The following is a 21,899-nucleotide window of genomic DNA, read 5'->3' on the forward strand; positions in this document are numbered from 1 at the left end:
AAAACAGCTTGAAGACGATTTTAATGAGACAAACCGTGTTTAGTATCCTCGAGTAATGACACATCTCCAATGAACAAACAAAATAACGACAAGGACATTTTCACGATTGATTTGTAAAACATATCCTGAAAATTGGAATTGCAATTCATAAGAGTATTTTGCTGCCGCTTCTAAATATACCACTACAGATAATTAGATTGTCTTTATCAAAGAATATTTCACTGTCAAACCGTTTCCGTTTTCGGTTTTCTCTGAGGACTGCGATGTACTTTAATACTGAATGGTAAAGTTCCATTCAAGACTTTAATGAATGGTTATTGGAAAAAAATTCAGAAACTCGGCTATGATATCAACTATATCTTTATTTTTAGCATTTCAACCACTTGATGTCGTCGAGACGGAAACATGGTGACCTAGTTTTACATGATCTGAAAAAAATAGATAAATCATGAACCAAAATTATTAAAATCATAAACATAAACCAAAATTATCAAAATCATAAACAATAATTATCAAATCATTTACAGCTCAAATAATATCCTCGGATATAAGTTTTAAGGGCCCTAGGGGCAGAAATACAATGAGTGACTCCAAAGGCTATTTGATGCAATGATTTGTAAGACAGAGATAACTAAAAAACACGGAACAACCTAGCTCATTATTATTCACAAAGACATATGACAATAAAGCAATTCAACTGAAAATTAAAGCAAGAGCAATAACAACTCCCATATTACTAGTACTTTTTTTTTATAGCTTTACAATTCTTCTAATTCCCATTTCTCGTCACCACGAACAAGCTATTTTAGGTGCCGGGATATTTTTATGAGTGGGTAGCAACCTTTTGGAAAATTACAAAAAGTCTAAACCTAAAAGGTAATATGATGCTTACAGTTCTGTAGCACTTTATTTTTTTTACTTTCGTTGATATTGACGTTAAATGGGAACATATGGGAGAAGAGAAGAAACCAAACTAATGCATTGTAATGGGTCAATGGAAATATTGGTTTGCAAAATCCTAAGCTTGTTTGAAATGAATCATCAAAATCACCAAGTAGGAACTAACTGCAGAAAATCAACAGAACATGTTTTGCAACTTTTATTTCAAATGTTCTTAAAAAATGATTTTAAGGTTGTTCGGTACTCTATTTCAAAATAACAAGCTTTTTAAAAGACTGTTATAAATTGAAAGTATATGAATAAAGGAACTAAAAAAGCAGAAATAAATGAAGGGTCTGTGTGCTTGTTTTCAAGATAAAAGCCATTGAAAATTTGGCGGGAAATGATTCTCTCTAGATTTTTCATACACTTAACATTGGCACTTTTTTTTCAAAAGCTATGAAAAAATAACAAGGATTTTATAAGATTTTCAAATATGGCTTTTTAAACAATATGTAATAAAAATATGAAAAGAAAAGTAGGGGTTTGAGGGCAAAAATTTCTAATGGCACTACATGGATAAAACCAGAGGATTCCGAATATCTGAAAAAAAGTCAAAAACAAGAGTAGCAAACATCCTTAAATAAACAAGTAAAGTGGAATACAGAAGAAATAATCCTTTAATACATTTGCAAAGTATCGACTTCGATTCTAATTTTAGAATTTTTTCATGGCATGGGAAAACATGTATCCCTGTCTATAGAAAGCAAGTGCAGTATATACACGAGCAAGGTGCAATATGCGGGAATTAACTGTTTTGAATTAGTGCATACCTTATTTATGTAAGAATTTTAATTAGAAAATATATGATTACGCAAAAGGAAAATTCAAGACTTCTTACATCTACCAAAACATATAAAAGCATGTCCATTTCATTAAGTGTGTATAGTTATGGATAGTTTGTCCTACCCAGGCGACATTTTTCAAAGTTTGGTAAATATAATCACATTATTTTACCAAATACAAATAAATCAAATAAAGGCCAAATATAACTCAAACCGTATTCGATTATTGTTAATAATGTTCCAACTTTTATGGCTTTTTATCTAAAACCAACTTAAGCTATCACCTGGTTTGTTTGACTGTTGAAATTTTAAAAAAAATCAAAAGAGCGATAACTCTATGGATATTCACAATTAACATCGAAATGGACGTGTACAGTTATAAGTTTAGCTCTACATGTACAGCGCAACAGTTACTTTAGATCAAACGGATAACAGACAAACAGAAAACAGACTTTCTCCTGTGAATTTTTAAAGAGCATGATAAAATGTCAAATAACAGCTAATCTGCATGAATATAAAACACTTCTAAGTTAATGCTTTAAGATATCAAAAGTGGAGGAATATCGGTCAAGTTAATTAGATCAATGCCTTTTTCAATTAGTTTGCATATAGCATTTAAATAAGGGCAACAGTAGTATACCGCTGTTCAAAAGCCATAAATCGATTGAGATAACAAATCCGGGTTACAAACTAAAACCGAGGGAAACACATCAACTATAAGAGGAAAACAACGAACTAACATAAAACAGAAGTGCAACAAAAAAAACAAACAACAATTCAACATTAATATAAACGAACTATTAAATAACTGCCATATTCCTGACTTAATATATATTACCCAAGTTCCACATGCAGAAGTTATGGGTTTAATTCAACAAAATTACTTTATGACTTCCATTAGAACGGATTGTTCCTCTTCCCACATACTGATTGGAATCAAATTAATGAATCATCTGAGACCCATAGATTCCACATATTCACTCACCAATTTAGCGCAATTATAGGAATCATATTTCTTTATCATTCATCAGATATCATAACAACCATTGTGATCTATTTGATACTACCAGATTATTGACATACTTTTACATGAACTTTGCGAAGAAAAATAAGTATAAAACCCAATGTATTGTATTTTTTTCAATACGTAAAAGGGATACACAGAGTCTTACTGATTTAACGTTCGCCTTTTAATATAATATTGAGAGTCTGGATGGGGGTTATTCAATTCTGTATTCTTAATTTTTTAGGTAATTTTTCTTTATAGCTATTCTTTATATATTTTACTCACTATATCTGTTCTTTATATTTTAGCACCTTGTTAATCTCTGTTCTTTATTTTTTGCATTTTTTTGTATTGGTACATTATTTTCTATTCTGGAAACCCCATTCAGACCCTCAATAATGAGATGTGATATGATTGCCAATAAGATCCACCAGAGACCAAATGATGTGGATGTACGTAACTAAAGGTCATCGTTTTAAGCGAAAAACATACGACTTCAAACTCAGTAGTTACTTTACCTGCTTAAAGCATTAACGTTTTAATGTTAATGAGCTTTCACATTATACAGTGCATGACTATTTCCCCTGATTTACACATATTATATTCATTGTTGTTTTTGTTATGTATTTGTTTCTTAATAGTATACTTTATAATAACATTAACGATACGATTTGCACTAGATGCGCATTTCGACAATAGCTGTCTCTTTAGCGATGCTCGAGGCCACCATATTTAAAAATTTAAAACATATTGGAAAAATGACGAATTTTTGAACAAATAAGGACAAAAGATATTAATGAAATCGTAATAATATCCATAATTGAAGGACATTAGAATAAATATCATTCATTTTCATTCAGAAGAACGAGAACCAAGCGTTCGATACATTTTTTAATTTAGGTATACACTGTTTTATTTTCTGTATGGAGCTTTAGCTCATTTCTTTATGTTATAAATTCAAAACATTAAAAAACCCTTTATAAATTTTATGCTTCCGAAGCGCGTTTCTGGATTTACCTCCATCAGAAACGCGTAAAGCCAAATATTTAAAAAAAATATTCGACGCCTTCAGATGGAAGATTTCCCAATAATGTCGATATTTTATGTCTTTTTTATCATATCTAGATGCCCTCAATTTGACGTCAAAAGTCTGACAATTCTGAGAATTGATACAATGTAACACACAAAAACTAGAATAAGAAAAGGTTTTAGAACAGTAAAGAAATGTCCATCATAGCAATTAGAGACGCAAACCCTTTCGGCGTGTATAACGAACGGACGACGAAGGGTGATGATCTATATCATATCTTTTGACAGGTTATCAAATTTGCTGTATATATTTTGACACTCTTTATTTCAAGTATTATATTTTGTACCCTTAAATATTCATATATCGATTCTAAATTATGTCTATCAAATTTTGACTTTTTCAAATGTGCATTCCTTTATGGTTAAAAATACTTCAGCGCTGCGAAATGGCTTGTGTACACAAATGAACGCTCCCTTATTATTTCATTCATAGAAAGGTGGACTAGGTAAACTCATCATAGATACAACGACCAATATGTCGTAGAACAACGACAACACGATAGCCAAGGAAAAACGTTGAGAACTAAACAACAGCCAACAAAACACAACACAACACTAAAACTGACTGAGCAACAAGACAACAACTACAACTAAGGGCTTAGCAAGGGTGTATGAATATATAATTGCTATTATTCTGGTATATTCTTAATCATTTCTTCACATTTACATCTATACATAATATTATCTTCAAGTTAAAAAAGTAAAATAACAAAAATACCGAACTACGTGGAAAATTATAAACGGAAAGTTCCTAAGCAAATTGCAAAATCAAAAGCTCAAACACATCAAACGAATGGATAACAACTGTCATATTCCTGACTTGGTACAGGCATTTTCTTATGTCGAAAATGGTGGATTAAACCTCGTTTTATAGCTAGCTAAACCTCTCACTTGTATGACAAGTTTAAAACGTTACATTCCACAATCTCTTCGAATATTAAACTTACCAATTTTTTCACAGCCCTTAATGTTACAGAATGCGCTACCACAACAACCGCCACACAACTGTGCAAATCCTTGACGCTTTCCATGTGGAACATGGGCTCCCAAGGCCAAAAATCGTCGACAAGTCTGAAAAATTAAAGTCATAGCAATACTTTACATTTCTAAGCCAACTATATCCCTCTAGCAACCAGCTGATATATAAATATAGGTAACAGCAGTTTACCGATTTTCAAATATCACAAATCGATAAGTTGAGAGGACAAATCAAGGTAACAAACAAAAATAAAATTAATAAATTAATAAATCATTTCCCCGTTTGTCAACCTACTTGTTGCACAATAACAATTATGTTTATATTACAGATTATTTTGAGCCAGATACACATTCATAATTGTTAATTATTACATTTCCGAGTTTTGTGCTTCATTTGTTGATTAAAATTTGTCTTTTGCATTCTACTCGAGCATTTTTATACTTCCCATCTTTTTAAAAGAGAGGCGATAGATATCAAAGGGACATTCAAACTCAAAGTCGAAAATAAACTGACAACGCCATGACTAAAAAAGAAAAAGACCAACAGACAAAAATAGTACACAAAACACAACATAGAAAACTAAAGACTGAGCAACACAAACCCCACAAAAAACTGGGGATGATCTCAAGTGCACCGGAAGAGTAAGCAGATCCTGCTCCACATGTGGCACCCGTCGTGTTGCTCATGTTAGTACAAACCCGGTAATAAGTCTAATTCGGCAGGTTACATTCGGGAAATGGGGATGGGATTGTAGTTACGACATTAGGAACATATCCGCTATCATCTGTGACACGGATATTCCGTATAGGCCAACCAACTCGTGAAGGCGTCCATACAATTTACGAAGGGATGATTTCAACTTTACCACTTGGAACTCTTGGTTTAATAGCTTCCTTGTGAGCAGCAACCCTCTATCAAGGAAATCATGATAGAAAATACAAGCCCTGGAGTATCGTATCAACTGGAAGATATATACTCCGTATGCAGGCGCTGCTGGAATGTTGCTACATAAAAATGGAAAGTTCACAATTGGGAAGCTGAAATCATCTCTTTTGTCATAAAGTTTTGTTTTCAACCGACCCTCATTGTCAATTTCTAGATGTAAGTCAAGATATGAGGCAGACTTAACTGTATCTGTAAAATGACTGATTTCCTCTAAAAAGAACAAAAGATTTAGAATATATTCTGACATCTCATATTAAGAATACGCCGTTTCAGAATCTAATGCATTCTGGATAATATTTCAAAAGCGTTCGCAAGAACGTTCTTATTGTCTAACAACGTTCTAAACAATGGAAATCTAACCAATTACGTGACGTTTTTTTTTTTTTTTTTTTTGGGGGGGTACGAACAATGAGATTACCCATAGTCCTTTAGATTCTTAAACTGCTAATTACTTTTATTCTGAGATTTTTAGGTATTTATTACAAAATTATAGAAATATCACAAGAGACTGCACATCATCCTTATCTTAACATTTTTTTTTAATTGACTTAAAACTATTTTCAGGAAATGAAAATCAATGAACACATGTGAAAAGAAAAAGTAAATGAACAAATGACTATGTTAGATCATGTTATACCTCTTTTGGTCGACACCCAAGTTGATGACGTATATCTCCTCTGTCGTTGTAGAAGATGTCGGCGAAACATTCCTGAATTGGAGAGAAAAGTGTTTGGTGTACTTTATTGTTTGACAGTTTACTGTACATTACTGTATGATAAATACAATCAAACAAAAGTAGGTGATAATAGATATTGACTGTCTCAAAACATACTTCAGATGTGTATACTGATTGATATTTTAGTCTTTGAAACATAGTTTGTTTATTTCAAGTAGTGGAAATAGGCTTTGATAATTATTTATGTGTCTGTTCCAAGTTAGGAGCCTGTAAGCATATTGATTGGTTGATTGGTGGTGTTTAACGCCACTTTCAGCAAAATTGACTTTATCGTGGCGGTCAGTTTTTATCAGTGGAGGAAGTTGGAGTTCCTTGAAAGTACCACCGGCCTCGACAGGAAAGATATCAACACTTTTAAACTGTATACCTAACAACAAAATTATTTTCATTTACCTGTGTATAATATTATTGTAAATGGCGGATTTTTGTTTAAGGTTATTGTTGTTTTTCTGAAATTGTTTAACATTTCAAAGCGGTGTAATACTGTTACTTTAGTTATTCATCCCTTATTTTATTGATTTTGTATTTACATTGTATCATAGATCAAATTTATTCGTTCAGTGTATATTCACTTGTGTTAATATGTCTTTTGATTGAGTTAAGCCATTTCAATTGATATTTTATAGTGTGTCTTTCTATGTTGTGATGTTACACTATTGTTTCAGATAAGGGTGAAGGTTTGGTATCATTAAAACATTTGAACCCGCTGCAATTGTTTGTACCTGTCCTAAGTCAGGAATCTGATGTTCATGCAGTAGTTGTCGTTTGTTGATGTGGTTCATAATTGTTTCTCGTTTCTCATTTTTTATATAGATTAGACCGTTGTTTTTTCCTGTTTGAATGGTTTTACACTAGTAATTTTTTGGGGCCCTTTATAGCTTGCTGTGCGGTGTGAGCCAAGGCTCCGTGTTGAAGACCGTACTTTGACCTATAATGGTTTACTTTTATGAATTTTGACTTGGATGGAGAGTTGTCTCATTGGCACTCATACCACATCTTCTTATATCTATATAGACAGAAAGAGAAACTATGAAGTATTATCCACCAGCGACGTTATTTGAAAATATAATATAGCTATGAAAGAAAAATATAAGTGCATGCATAGTAAGCATATACCTCAATCATGGAAGAACTTTATTCAGCCTACTCACAGTAATTATAAAAAAACTCAAATGAAAAGAAGATTGCGTCACAAGAAAAAATATATTTATGACAAATCTAGGGACGACCGAAGACAATGGACCGATAAATCTTAATTAATAAGAGCTAATACGATCGACTCCTACGTTATATTCCGGACATGCCACTAGGGTTTCACATGCTGCTAAATCTTCGATATCGTCACATTTATAACACTGCATATTTGGTGCTGGAGCTGAAATATTATATGCAAAAAAATGACAGAATACAGCTGTGTTAACAACATGTTATCAGTGACGGATGACATTCACTGAAAATGTTACCAACGTTTACTTTTCTTATAAAAGCAAAGATCAAAATAGAAAAAATGTCTGAACATTAATCATGGGTGAATGAAATATTCTTCTGTCGTAATTTCTTGCTTTTGGGATTTCAAAAGTGTATTTGTAATTGTACTGTTAAGAGTCTCATGTGTAAATTCTCACAGATTGAACATTTAGAAACTGTTAAATTAAATTAGTTAAATGAGCGCTCATCACTGAATTTATTGAAACAAAAGTAGTGTTTCGGTGAAAGACATATTAAGAGTTGTTCAATTAGATCGTGAATTTCATGAATATAAATCTTTTATGAATTTTTCAGTTTATTAAATATGAAATATAGCAATTATCTGCTCGCATGCAAAAATTATTTTGACATAACAAGCCTATTTCGTTCCCTATTGATAATTTTTCTTTTTTGAAAAATGATTTATTTTTGTTTTTAGCACATTTTGAACTACGGACTAGCTTTCATTAAATGCAAGTACTCTAATATGGGTACTTTGTGTACTTTGTGTATTTTGTTTTTTGTTAGGTACCGATCTAATAAGCCAAACCCTATCACACTGATTTTTACGGTTTGTTCATCTGTTGTGCTCAAATATCTACTATTGGGGAGGGTCTAGCGCTCACACACATGTTTAAACCTGCCATATTCTGTATTTGCGTCCTACGTCAGGATTCAGTAATTTAGGGGTTGTTGCTGGTTCATGCCTGTCATATTTGTTTTCCTAAATTGAATTGTTATAAATAGTGCCGTTAGTTTTCTCGTATGAATTGTTTAGGGAGCCTGTAGTACAGTGGTTGTTCTAAGTTGAGCACTGTCGGTCTTTCGTTCATCGTTGTAATATAAATCAAACCATTGGTTTTCTCATTTGAATTGTTTCACATTTTGTCATACCGGGGCCTTTTATAGGTTACTATACGGTAAGTTTTTGACAGTACCGTAACTTGTAATTGTTCACTTGATGTCATCTATATCATTTGGTGTATGGTCGGTTGTCTCATTTGTAATCATACCACATCTTCTTGTTTTGATATTTATTTTACGTCCATGACAAAATATAATGAATTTTACCCTTTATTCTTTTCAAACTCATTATGTCATGCTTTCAATATTGGCTACTGTAAGAAGTTTCTTTTAAGGTGACTTACTAGTTGTTTCTGTACATAGAGCATTATTACAGTAACCTTTGTCACAACACTTTGTACACATATGTATGACATTTCTCTTATCTTTTATTCCAAGTACCTCTTCTAGGTCACGCTTCCCGCCCAAAGTTGATAGTAACGTGCATATCTACAAAAGATTTAAGCTGGGTTTTTACACTATCAAGCTAATACATCGGTATATCCTTCCTTTCCTTCCTTCATTGTCAGACAGTTCAATGTACTGGACTATGATATCGGCTTACTGGTTTAAATTCCTGGCTATTTTCAGGTAGGAATAAGATTAACACTCCTGTGCTGACAAGGAATATCATTGATGCGTTATTTTTTGCAAATTTATTCATAAACTTTAAGTTTATTCTGCCTCTAGGTATAGATAGCATCATTCTTTTTTGTTGGTATTTTGGTTTTCAGTGCTCTTCAACTTTCTAGATTTTCACTTCCTACTTCCTGCTAAACAGTTAATGTCCCAGGGAAAAACTGAATTTTATTCATTTATTATATTAAACAAATAAGGAGTATAAATATATAATCTTTTTTTGGTTCCTAAAATCACAAAGTAAAAAAAAGGAACACTGCATTATTATGTTACGAAATTGATTTTATAGTGTTATCTGGAGACATCAGACCAAACATCTTTATGATTACATCATAAACATGTTTCATTTGCATTTATAAACCTCATGTTTACCTACAATGTCGGCTGTGCAGCCATTTGATATATAAATATTTGCAGTATTTTTACAATTTCAAGCTAGATTTCAATAGTGATTTGCATGAACCTTTCCTGTCAAATTTAAAGCCTAGAATTTACACGTGATCATCAATTCTATGTACATTTGATGTCAGAGTTAGAGCCTAAATTTTACATGTAAAAAGTAAAATAACAAAAACATCGAACTGCAAGGAAAATTCAAAACGGAAAGTCCCTTATCAAATGGCAAAATTAAAAGCTCAAACACATCAAACAAATGGCAAAAAACTGTCATATTCCTGACTTGGTACAGGCATTTCCTTATGAAGAAAATGATGGATTAAACTTGGTTTTATAGCTAGCTGAACCTGTCACGTGTATGACATTCGCATAAAATTCCATTAGATTGACAACAATGTGTGAACAAAACAAACAGACATAATAGGTAAAAATGTCAAAAATAGAGGTACAGCAGTCAACATTGTGTTATATTCTTAATCACTATAAAACAAAAAAATATGTCATCAAAGAAAAACAAAATGGCATATAGACAAAGCACATAGAAAATAGTGAAATTCATATACTTACTCTACTATTATGACATCCTGTATTATGTTTTCTTCGACAATTTATGTACTAACCCTGTCGAATTTACAGCTTAGGTGTTACCTATGTACCTACCTTGTCATACGTTCAGCCTAAAGGACTGGTGTAATACCACCAAATCATAATACGTCACATCCGGTTTCATACGAAAAAGGGTTCGAAAAGAACCATTTCCTTGAATTTGAAAGTTGTAGGAAATTAATCCTACGTTTCATTGCAGTAAACAAGTTCTGAGTCATAAACATAAATCTTGGGTATTTCAAAGTATCATTCTTTTTTAATTTGGTGTTTCTATCAAGTATTTTGGAAACTTGAGGTTACATGGTTACTAAAACTTGTAAACAGGTAGAAAAGGGGTGAAAATTTGATTGGTTAACTTCCAGTGATGGTTATTATCTTTTATGCAATGAAATGATATGTGAAATTTTGTCTGAAGTAAAAAACCTCTTTACTCATGCCAAGTATTTCTTTATTTGAAAAAAAGATTAATTTTGCACAATTTTTTGAAAACTGTTAATTTAGCAGACTAATAGGGGAAAGACAATGGTGGCATTACTCCTATTTAGGGAAGCTGCACATGCACCTTCGACCTTGTATGTAATCTCATTTGCTAAAATTTCATGCTATTTCAGTAAAATATTGCAAATATGAAATATTGTGAGTGGATTGAGTCTCAAAAACACATTTTAAGAGAAAATAGCCTTGAAATAGGGCTATACCAGGAATATTAGTATACAGAGCAAGCCATACTCAGTGTTTTGGATAGTTTATTTGGCTTGAACACTAATTATCACATTTCTTGCATAAATGTGTGATAGTTACCCCATAATTTTGATTTAATGGCATAAAAATTTGAAATTTTGAGGAAATGAGAGGTATAAATGGACCAAAAGGGACCGTACAATGAAGACAAAGAGGTTCATTAGTGGTATTTTTCATCTCAGAGTCATCTTTTGTATCATATTCAACTGTTTGTATGCAGATGAGATGAATATTTGATCATTTATTGGTCCACACTATATTCTATCATGATGTTTTGTGATTTAGATTTTTCGAAGAAATTTTGCTCAAATCGTTGTAGATGTCGTCTTACATTATACTAGAAATATCTCAAACTATTAAACGGATTATGAAAAAACTTGACTGTAACGCTTGAAATAACCATTATTACAAAGGAAAAAAATCACATTCAGTTTATTCAACAAAAAAGTCTTCTTTTGGTGTAATACCAACAAATGAGTGTACGTCCCATCCGGTTTCTACGAAAAAGGGTCCAACAAAAATATTCCCTTGAATTTGACAGTTATAGGAAAATATTCCAACATTTCATTGCAGTAAAAAAATTCTGAGTCAAAAACATACATCTTGGTTCTTTCAAAGCATCGTTCTTTTTTTATTTGGTGTTTCTATCAAGTAATTTGGAAACTTGAGGTTACATGGTTACTAAAACTTGTAAACAGGAAGAAAAGGGGTGAAAATTTGATTGATTAACCATCAGTGATGATTATTATCTTTTATGCAATGAAATGTTATTTGAAATTTTGTCTGTAGTACTGGACATTTAATCATGCCAAGTATTTCTTTATTTGAAACAAAGATAAATTCTGCACATTTTTGGAAAAGTGCCAATTTAACAATGACTAATAGGGGAAAGACAATGGTGGTATTACTCTTAGATTTTACATGCGATCATTTATGAACCTACCTTGTCAGACGTACATCCTAGATTTTACATGCGATCATTTATGTACCTACCCTGTTAGTTTGACATTCTATATTTTATATGTGATCATTAATATACATTCAATGTAAGATTTACACCATGTATGTAACATTTGATCGTTATGAACCTACTCTCTTAGATTCACAGCCTGTATATTACATTTGATTGTTAAGAACTTACCCTGTCAGATATACAGCCTGTATATTACATTTGATCGTTATGAACCTACCCTGCCAGATTTACACCCTGTATGAAATCTGATGTTATGAACCTATCCTGTCAGATTTACCGTTAAGATTTTACATGTGATCCTTCATGTACATACCCTGTCGGATTTACATCCTAGATTATACAACATATGGCCATTGGCGTTAAGGTACTTGTCTGTAAAACAATGCTGTAAAAGAAAATATTTGGCATGGTACTCTCACTCATTTGTATGGAACCGCCTATCTTAATGTTCAACTTGTGTATATTGAATGGAAAAAAATAGCAGACAACTCAATGTTAGTAAAGCTTAATAAAGAGAGCCATGACAAATCCAACGTCGACGAAGAAAAAACACCAATTGCAAAAATCTACCAATTAAGTACATTTAAAAACGTAGATTGAGCAACAGGAACCACATCAAAACCTGGAAATGAACTCTGGATGAGTAAGCAGTTTCTGCTTCACAAGTTGCATCCACCGTTATGCTAATGAGGTTGTAAACGAGGAAAAGAGGACGGAAATGTGCCTGGATTCAACAAATGGATTACATATCTTATCATTTTGTTACAATTGTACCGTAAAGATCTCAAACACATCCTGATGGCGTCCTTAAATCTTTCGAAGAGATGACTTTAGTTTCAGCTCACTAGTATAAGCTTTGCCATAACTTAACGCCCGTCGTCTGTCGCGTCGCGTCGTCTGTCGTCATCCGTTAACTTTTTACAAAAATCTTTTCCTTTGAAAATGCTGGGCCAAATTTAACCAAACATGGCCTCAATCATCATAGGGTATCCTGTTTAAAAGATGTGTCCGATGACCCATCCTGCCAGCAACATGGTCATTATCTTGAACAACCTCTATAGATATACAAAATCGGTAATGAGGCAAACATGTTTAGAATGATAAGATCTACCTTCTGTTTGTTGACATAAAATGAGACGACTTTTTATAGAAGTTGTTGCCCTTAACCAACAAATTTTACCAATTTTCTTTCCTTTTTGCCTATTATCTTGAAAATAATGATAGATATAGACACAAACTTTAAAAAGCAAAAATGATCAACCAGATAAGATCTACATGTGAGTCAAATATTGCTGAAATCTTCAGTTGACTCTTTAAAGGAGTTATTGCCCTTATAAGATAGGTGAAAGATAACAGAGGGACCATCAAATTCATGAATCGAAAATAAACTGACAACGCCATGGTATAATACGAAAAAGACCAAAAGAAGAAAAAAATATTAGTTCTTGTTGAATTCAATTATTTGTTATTTATGTTTAGACTGACGGTGATTTAGAGATTGAATGTTTCAGTTGGGTGAAAATAGATTCTAGATGTATTTCTTGTTTTATGATTGATGAGTTGTTGTCTTATTGGTGTTTATCTCATTTACCCTTTTATTTGATCTGTGAGATGTTTTTATTCACTTTTATGATGTTGATGTGTAAACGTAAACGCTGTCTTTGTGGCAATATATTGTAGAAACAAAATTCATTTTGAAGTTGTCGACCCAGGGTGTCATCTATTTTTGATAGGTGCAAATCAAATCAGGTAAAGGTTAAGAGGTTATGTTTAAGATAATACCTCGTTTGCTGGACAGTTAATGGCGCGTTCACAATCAACAGGTGAAGCCACGCCATTGCAGGAGTAACACATAAAGGCTGAAAGTATATCATATGAATATATATATTTACATAGAAGTGTTATCATATATCAGTAAAACGTTTTAGCAATTAAACCAGAAAAAGACAAGATAGTACAGCGATTTATATTGACATACTAAAGCAGTGATAAGGTATCATTTTTTTATGACAGAAAAATAGATGCAATTAAGATTTCATTCCAAATCCATAACTATAAAACATAGTGTTACTGCACCTTGAAAATTTGAGATAATGGCACTATTCCTGTTTTATCAGAACTAATTGCTCTTTTAAGAAAAAGTGAAAAGATTAAATAATCAGATATAGTCATCTCATATCTGTGTGGCTTACGCCACTCAGATATGAGAAGACTATAGATAGATATGTCTAGTATATCATACATGCACAAGAAATAATCGCTGAGATATACTACATTATTGCTGCATGTTCCTCGTTTAAAATATCGATAAGAAGTTAAATATAGAATGAAGTGACATGTACGTTATATTGACAATGACTTAACTTCTGCAGATTGAGTTATCAAAACTAAGTCATCTGTATATAATATATCGAAAATTCCACTGGATCTCACTCAAAGTTGAAATACTCCACTAAATTATTTATACATAAGACAAAGAGGGGAAGTAGATTAAGATACATCACTGTTTAACTCCCAATGATGACTGAACGAATTTAATAAGCCCTCTGGTAGTTTTATAGAAAATGACACAGTTGAAAAAGAAGACTTTCGATACCGTAAACAGTCATGCTCTTTTATATACTCTACTAGTATGTCACTATGATAGAAGTGGAAAATTCTTACAAATATTAAAAAAAACACGAGCAAGGATGTCTCATTTTCTATAAAACTACCAGAGGGCTTATTAAATTCGTTTTTTTTTTTTTTTTTTTTTGCCATGGCGTTGTCAGTTTGTTTTCGATCTATGAGTTTGACTGTCCCTCTGTTATCTTTCGTCCCTGTTCTATGAAAGGAGGATATTACTATTTCAGAGTCCTAAAATCATTTTCAGATGTACGAGTACAAATGTGTGATATCACTTCTTTCTCGAATTAACACCTTTGTTGTTACACCGAAATATAATATAGAAAGAAAAGATACTCACCATTACATCGTGCTGAAATAGATAAAAGCATATATAATACTGAAAAGGTCAAGCAAGAAAACAATATTTATTATGTCGTAAAAAATAATAGGTCTGAACTGCATTGTATATATATCTATACTACTAAAGCCTGAAGAGACCGATTTCATTGAGCCGCAACTTCTCTGAAACCATACTAAGTCGGAAATATTTGTGATATGAAATTTAAATGTAGTGTTTTGTAATTCCTAAATTTGTCTTTGAAACAATCTTTTTTCCAAATAAAACGCCAATTTTTGAAAAAAAATATCGAATTTTCGGAGACTGTTATCGATCCGTGTCTTATACTTTTTCGCGCATGCTCAGTCGACGTACTGCCCGCGAAATTTGAAAACTTTTGTTTCAAAACTTGGCCAATTGTACCGCGATTTCGCGGGCATCTTCTAGTATATGCAATTGTTTCAGACAATTCTTTTCGTGGATTGCAGATGAACTCTGTATTCTTGGATTTCGTGGTTTCACAATTCTGCTTACTAGCATAGAGATAAGTAGTATAACAAAAATACCGAATTTCAAGGAAGAAGTCCAAACGGAAAGTCCCTTATCTAATGGCAAAATCAAAAGCTCAAACACATCAATCGAATGGAAAACAATTGTCATGTTCCTGAATTTGTACATTTCCTCAATCTGTGGAAAACCACAGTATAGAATAAAGGTGGATAAAAAGTAAAATAACAAAAATACCAAACTCCAAAGAAAATTCAAATCGGAAAGTCCTTTATCAAATGGCAAAATTAAAAGCTTAAACACATCAAACGAATGGAAAACAACTGTCATATTCCTGACTTGGTACAGGCATTTCTTTATGTAGAAAATGCAGGTATTGCGTTTAGTAATTAAGTTAAGTTGTTATAGTTAAATGTGGAATTGTTTCAACTTTCCCAAGTTAAGTATAAAAAAATAAATGAATCGTTAATACAGTATTTAAAGTTCATAATCTAAACTTGCTTTTCCAAAACACGTTCAGCAAGAAGCAACCAGTCAATCAATATATTTCATTTATCATGCTTAATTTGCATGTATGTGGCCTGATCTTTAACAAAATCTAAATGCATATATGTTTTCCTTTTCATAGTAAGTTTTCTGATTCTGGAGTAAAAATGTATTAAACTCAAATTGATCTGTCCTGTATGGTTAATATTTATAGAGCTTACAGAGCCCTTATTATTTAAGAATATTAATTCCAGTATCTAAACGTAATTCTCAAATGATAGCATATATGTAACACTCAGAAACGTGTCCATCCCCCCAAACGTGTCCGATTCCCCCAAACGTGTCCATATGACATCACTGAACTGCAAAACATGTCTAGGTGCTAAAGGGCGCCAACACGTGTCATTGTTAAGAACGCACAAACGTGTCCATTTTTTAAAGAACGCCCAAACATGTCCATTCCCCCAAACGTGTCCATATAAAGCATACACGCTCAATTTAATTAAGTTAATTTTTGGCCTTCAAGTAACAATAAAATATCCACCAATATTAATATATAATTTTGTTATTGTTCTTCTATTGACGTATTCTCCTTTCAATTTACTCTTTCATCTATTGTCCTACCTCCAAGCGTGACGGGAGAACAGAAATATGGTTAATAAGGTCTTCTTCCAACCGACAGTTAAATCCTTGCGAAAGTTGGGCGTCCGCTTGGCTATGTGGGATGTATAAGTACGTAGCCACGTCCAGTCAGAATGGGGATGTTAAACCTGAAACCTCGTGTAGGAATAGATAGACCTACCTAATGTATTTATTGTTAATATGTTCTAGTCTTGAATATGCATGAAATATTTGCCACTGGACGTTTAGCAACCATCAATAAATCAATGTATTGTCTTAGATATGCTTGAAATAATTGCCACAAGCAACAATCAGTTGATCTTTTACTTTTTCCTAGTCGATTATTACTTCTTTCACAATTGATTTAGCGTAATGTGACAGTTAAAAGGATGATGCACATTCAAAATTACTTACATTTAATATTGGAATTTACGAATACAGTTTTTAACGTATTTTAACGATACCTTTAGGTAATAACGGTTATGAATTATAAGGTTGGTATCAGGGATGCTCATGATACATGCAAATTTATTCCTCTTTTTTATGTCTCTTTAGTGATGCTCGAACCCAAAAATACCAGTATATACTTTGAAGAGCTGTTAAAAAAAAATCAGTGCAATATTCTCAAACATCATTAATATGCATGTAATTAGACATCACCGGAGAATATTGGTACAAAAGAATTCACCTAGTAAACGATGAATTTAACTGTACAAAACTAATTAATTGCAATTTGTTTATGTTCGCTCTAAATATGCATGAAATATTTGTCATTGGACATTAAGCAATCAACAGTAAAGAGTTAATTGATATGTTGCAAATCAAACTTGCAATTATGCTAAATATGAACAACCGGCGTTGAACAAATTAGTGCTAATAAATTTCGGATGTTCTTCTTTCAACTCTGTTCCTTTTTTAATTTCCGGTAATTGTGCCCAAAAAAACTTCAGCATTTATGTCCTTTGAATGCGGCTTTAATCTTTTTTTAGGATTCCAACATCTACAATCGTAAAATTGAATTGCCGTAAACGTTACTGACGACACTGAGGACATAATATAGCGCTAAAAGTTTTGAGACGTTCAGGCGTCTTAAAGTAGACACGTTTTGGCGAATAACCCCGCTTTGGGGATGTGAAATCAGACACGTTTGGGCGATTTATGATTTTACGGACACGTTTGGGCGAAATAGACACGTTTGGGCGAAATAGACACGTTTGGGAGAATCGGACACGTTTGGGGGGATGGACACGTTTGGGAGTGTTACATATACAATATGCAAATTATAGTTAATCAAAGTTTATTACTTCAATAGTCGTTGTATAGATAAAATATGTCAACTTTATACAAAAAGTCGATATGAACCATTGCTCCGAAAGTATCTTCAATGATTTTTTATAATTGTTCACGACAATTTATCATTTATTAGGAATATTATTCTTCGTTCATCAACTATGATGTCACTACAAATAATTAAGTTTGCACCAAAATTTTATTTCTATTAATCCCTGTCACTCCAACGACTTTTTATTTATATTTTCAATTATTAAAGTCGTTTATTTAAATTGAACCAAAGAGTTAGTTGCAGAATTGCCTGGGGATTGATTGATTGATTGATTGATTGTTGAACGTTCATTGGAAAATATTTTTGCAGGAGAATACATTTATGTCTCATTACATGACAGTAAAACATTTGAAAGAATCAGTTGTAAACCTCAAAACTATATTTTCGCTGTCACTGATATAGGGAATTATTTTTTCCTGTGCAAGATCGAAATTCGGAACGAATATTCATATATACCTTATAAACATATCCCGGTTATCAAAATTTGTCGCTGTTCGATTTAAAATAATATATTATCGTGTCAAACGATCAGGTAATTATAAAACAGCATATAACAACAAAATAAACGCTGACACTACAGTCTATCAGCTTTAGCTGGAATATTGCATAAACATGATATCAAATAATCTTATTTATCTATAATTTGAAGCTTAAATATAAAGTTTTATTCAGGTCAGTTTATAGCATTTCTATCACATATAATACACGAAAAAGGAGGGACAAATCATGTCTGTAATTTTTTTGGGGGTTATTTGGCTTTATTTTACTTTAAAGCAAATATATACTTTCGGATTTTTAAAATTTGCTATAGAACACCATTGATGAAAAATAAATTTTCCGAAATTCGTATAAAATGTATTTCCATATCTTGTAATTTTGTGTTTATTCATACCTCAATACAATTTCGTGGATCATGCATTATGTGGATGAACATAAAATATTGGAATTATACAAGAAAAGGTTTACATTTCAGAAAACTTTGAAAATAAATGTTACCTAGTTTTGTTTGCCTTTCCCGGAAAATACGACTATAAATAGTATAACTTCATAGCAGTATATAAATTAATGCTCAGCTATAAATGATATGGTTTCATAGCAGGATAAAGATTTATGGTCAGTCACGTTTTTTCAGGTTTTGCTCATATAAACGCAGTTATGACTTGAACGTTCATATTTACCCATACTTGACACAGACACGTGTTTCTATTAAAGTATATATGTATTTTTTTTTCAGAGACAAGTGCCTGTGATACTTGACAGAGACAAGTGCCTGTGATACTTGACTATTTTTCAGAGACAAGTGCCTGTGATACTTGACTATTTTTCAGAGACAAGTGCCTGTGATACTTGACTATAAATCAGTATACCATTAAAACAGAACAGTAGATAGCAAAGGGATATTCAAACCCATAAGGGAGCTACCATTTGCCTTTTTTTTTATTAGTTTATCCTGACTTTTTTTTACATATATTGTCATCCTGCCTTTTTTTTTTTTTTGCAAATTTGCTCATCCTGCTTTTTTTTTTACTAAAAATCAAATGATAGCTCCCTAAGTTGAAAACAAACTGACTATGACATGGCAAAAAACAAAAACAAAAACAATGCAAAAAACGACCTTTTAATATACATACAGAAAAGCTAAAATATACACCTTAAAATAGGCGAGGAAAACCATAGTTGATTTCTTCAATACTTAACAATGAACTTCACTTACCAATAAGCAACAAATGTATTCCAAATGTAGCAACAAGAGACAAACCAGACATATTACCGTGTTAGAATTTAGTGAATTCACCTGAACTACTAAAGTTCTTCCAGTACATCAAGATAAGAAGAAATCCTAAAGGTCAGTCATGTTCTTATAAATGTACAAGTGCAGAAGTTCGTGCAGTTGTGATAAACATAAGTAAATTGTCATGATTTTCAAGGCATGTTTCATTCAAATGAAAAAGAGAAGCAGACAATCTTTTTATATTCTATTTACTGGAAAATTTTCATTACATTTTAAATAACTAATATAACAGATAACGAATTATCACTCTTCGGTAATGTCTAACCAATCCACATTCCTATTAGAGGTTTTCCCCGATATGTTATGGATCAGGTAAGGTTAATAAAAATAAATAGAAATAAATAAATAAGCTTTATTTTAAGTTGGCATGGTACACAAACAAATAGACAGAAACAGATATATATTTAACACAAAAATACAATAATCATGCAATAATATAAATAATTCAATTCAAATCTGCATACAACATTTATAGCATATGCCACAACATAACAAAATAAAAACAAACAATATTAACAAGATCATTTATATACATTATGAAAGTAAATATTTCAAGAGTCCCCTGTCCTCTGTTCTGGATCTATAAGACTGTTTTAAAAAGGACCCAAGCTTATTTACCTGAATGTGTGATCTAAGGTTGGGGTTGTATGTACTTTTTTTTTTATCTATATCATTTACTGTGATTTTTCATAACAACATTGAAGTGGAATTAAAGTCTTATAGGATTGTAAGTATGCTTTATTTTATCACCTTGTACTTTCACGACTTGACTGTGGTTTTCTACAGCAGTTTGATCAAATTTCTGACCAGTTGAACAGTTTGGTTTTATAAAACAAATTGCAATTTGGTCAGAATTTTGCATAAGTTGCTATAGGTGGAGAGCAACACTTACAGTCAAGTCACAGTAAATCTATTTGAAGCACTTTTATTATGGATGGTAGTTCTAAGCAAAATAATTAATCTAGCTGATTTAGCAAATGGGATAAAAGTATATGTAAAAATACTGTGAATATAAAGCTGTAGTCATGATTAAACGATGGCAAAATAAGCATAGGATAACATACCACATCTTCTTATATCTATATATTGACATGACTTTAAAAAAGAATATATAAAAAAGGATCTGCACAAACTGTGCATGTATTGATGTTAGAACCAGACGGGTGTCACATGTGTAGCAGGATTTGTTTGCCCTTCCGGAGGACCTGAGATTACTGAGAGTTTTGATAGAGTGCATGTTACTGAGTCTTTAATTTTCTGTACTGTGTTTTATAGACTGTTGTTTATTAAGTGCATGAAAAGCTATTAAATTGTAATCAATCAATGAAAGGTGAAAAGTTTTTAAGATAAATCAAAAATATAAATTACGAACTTTTTCCATTAACTTGACTGCATGACACTTTGTTGACAAATAGACTTGTCTAAATTCTGTTTCTTTTTCGATATTTATGATTTTTTCTTGCATTTAAGCACCGATTATCTTTTTCGGAATGATTTGGGAGCTGTGATTTCATGTTGGGTGAGCATTTTCAAGCAAATGAAACAATACTATAGTAAGTAATTTTAACAACAACCGGATGTTTTTTTTTTATAGAAAAGCATTATAAATTACCACCAATGTCTAGATTTTTAAAATGACTCAAGTATCTTTTTTCTCTCCTTCACTTCGGTAGGTGACATCTCTATTTCATGTTGATATATCTCACTTCTGACTTGATATTTCTCAGTTCAACGTAAACCGTCTCAGTTTAAAGTTGACATTTCTCACCTCCAAGCTGCATCTCTGCATACTCTATTTATTAATAGTACTTAAATATGGAAACGCATATGGTACATTTAAAGTCGAGTTGTGTTCTAGTAATATATACTTGTTAACACGTCTTGTTGACATATTAAGTTTGCTTGCCTTGTTGTTTCCATTCTTGTTCGCTTCTTTTTCTTACGTTCCGACTGGATTTGAATATATTCATAGCCAATCATACTTCAACTTGTATACTTCTTGACTTAGTTTGGAACAACGTGGCCGTGTCGAGGTTTGATTTCGATATGATGTTATATTGACA

The 21,899-nt window shown here is 32.1% G+C and overlaps 1 protein-coding gene across 1 annotated transcript; it reads right to left on the bottom strand.

Annotated features, from left to right (window-relative positions):
- Positions 1–338: 338 nt before the first annotated feature.
- LOC127729033 (uncharacterized) lies at positions 339–13,998 on the bottom strand. Its single transcript, XM_052236653.1, has 7 exons — positions 13,927–13,998; positions 12,458–12,529; positions 9,095–9,239; positions 7,766–7,854; positions 6,381–6,452; positions 4,767–4,890; positions 339–428 (listed from the first exon to the last, which is right to left on the bottom strand). Exons 1-7 carry the CDS (start codon positions 13,996–13,998, stop codon positions 376–378), a joined length of 627 nt encoding a protein of 208 aa, XP_052092613.1. The 3' UTR covers positions 339–375.
- Between the last annotated feature and the right edge of the window lie 7,901 nt (positions 13,999–21,899).

Source organism: Mytilus californianus, unplaced genomic scaffold (genome assembly GCF_021869535.1).
Source record: "Mytilus californianus isolate M0D057914Y unplaced genomic scaffold, xbMytCali1.0.p SCAF_2, whole genome shotgun sequence".
Taxonomy (NCBI): Eukaryota; Metazoa; Mollusca; class Bivalvia; order Mytilida; family Mytilidae; genus Mytilus; species Mytilus californianus.

Coding starts and splice junctions, on each gene's coding strand:
- LOC127729033 (XM_052236653.1), bottom strand. CDS start 13,998: ATGTGTTACTCCTGCAATGGCGTGGCTTCACCTGTTGATTGTGAACGC. Junction 12,530..13,926: donor TTAACTGTCCAGCAAACGAG/GTATTATCTTAA, acceptor TTTCTTTTACAG/CATTGTTTTACAGACAAGTA. Junction 6,453..7,765: donor TGGCATGTCCGGAATATAAC/GTAGGAGTCGAT, acceptor TCTCCAATTCAG/GAATGTTTCGCCGACATCTT.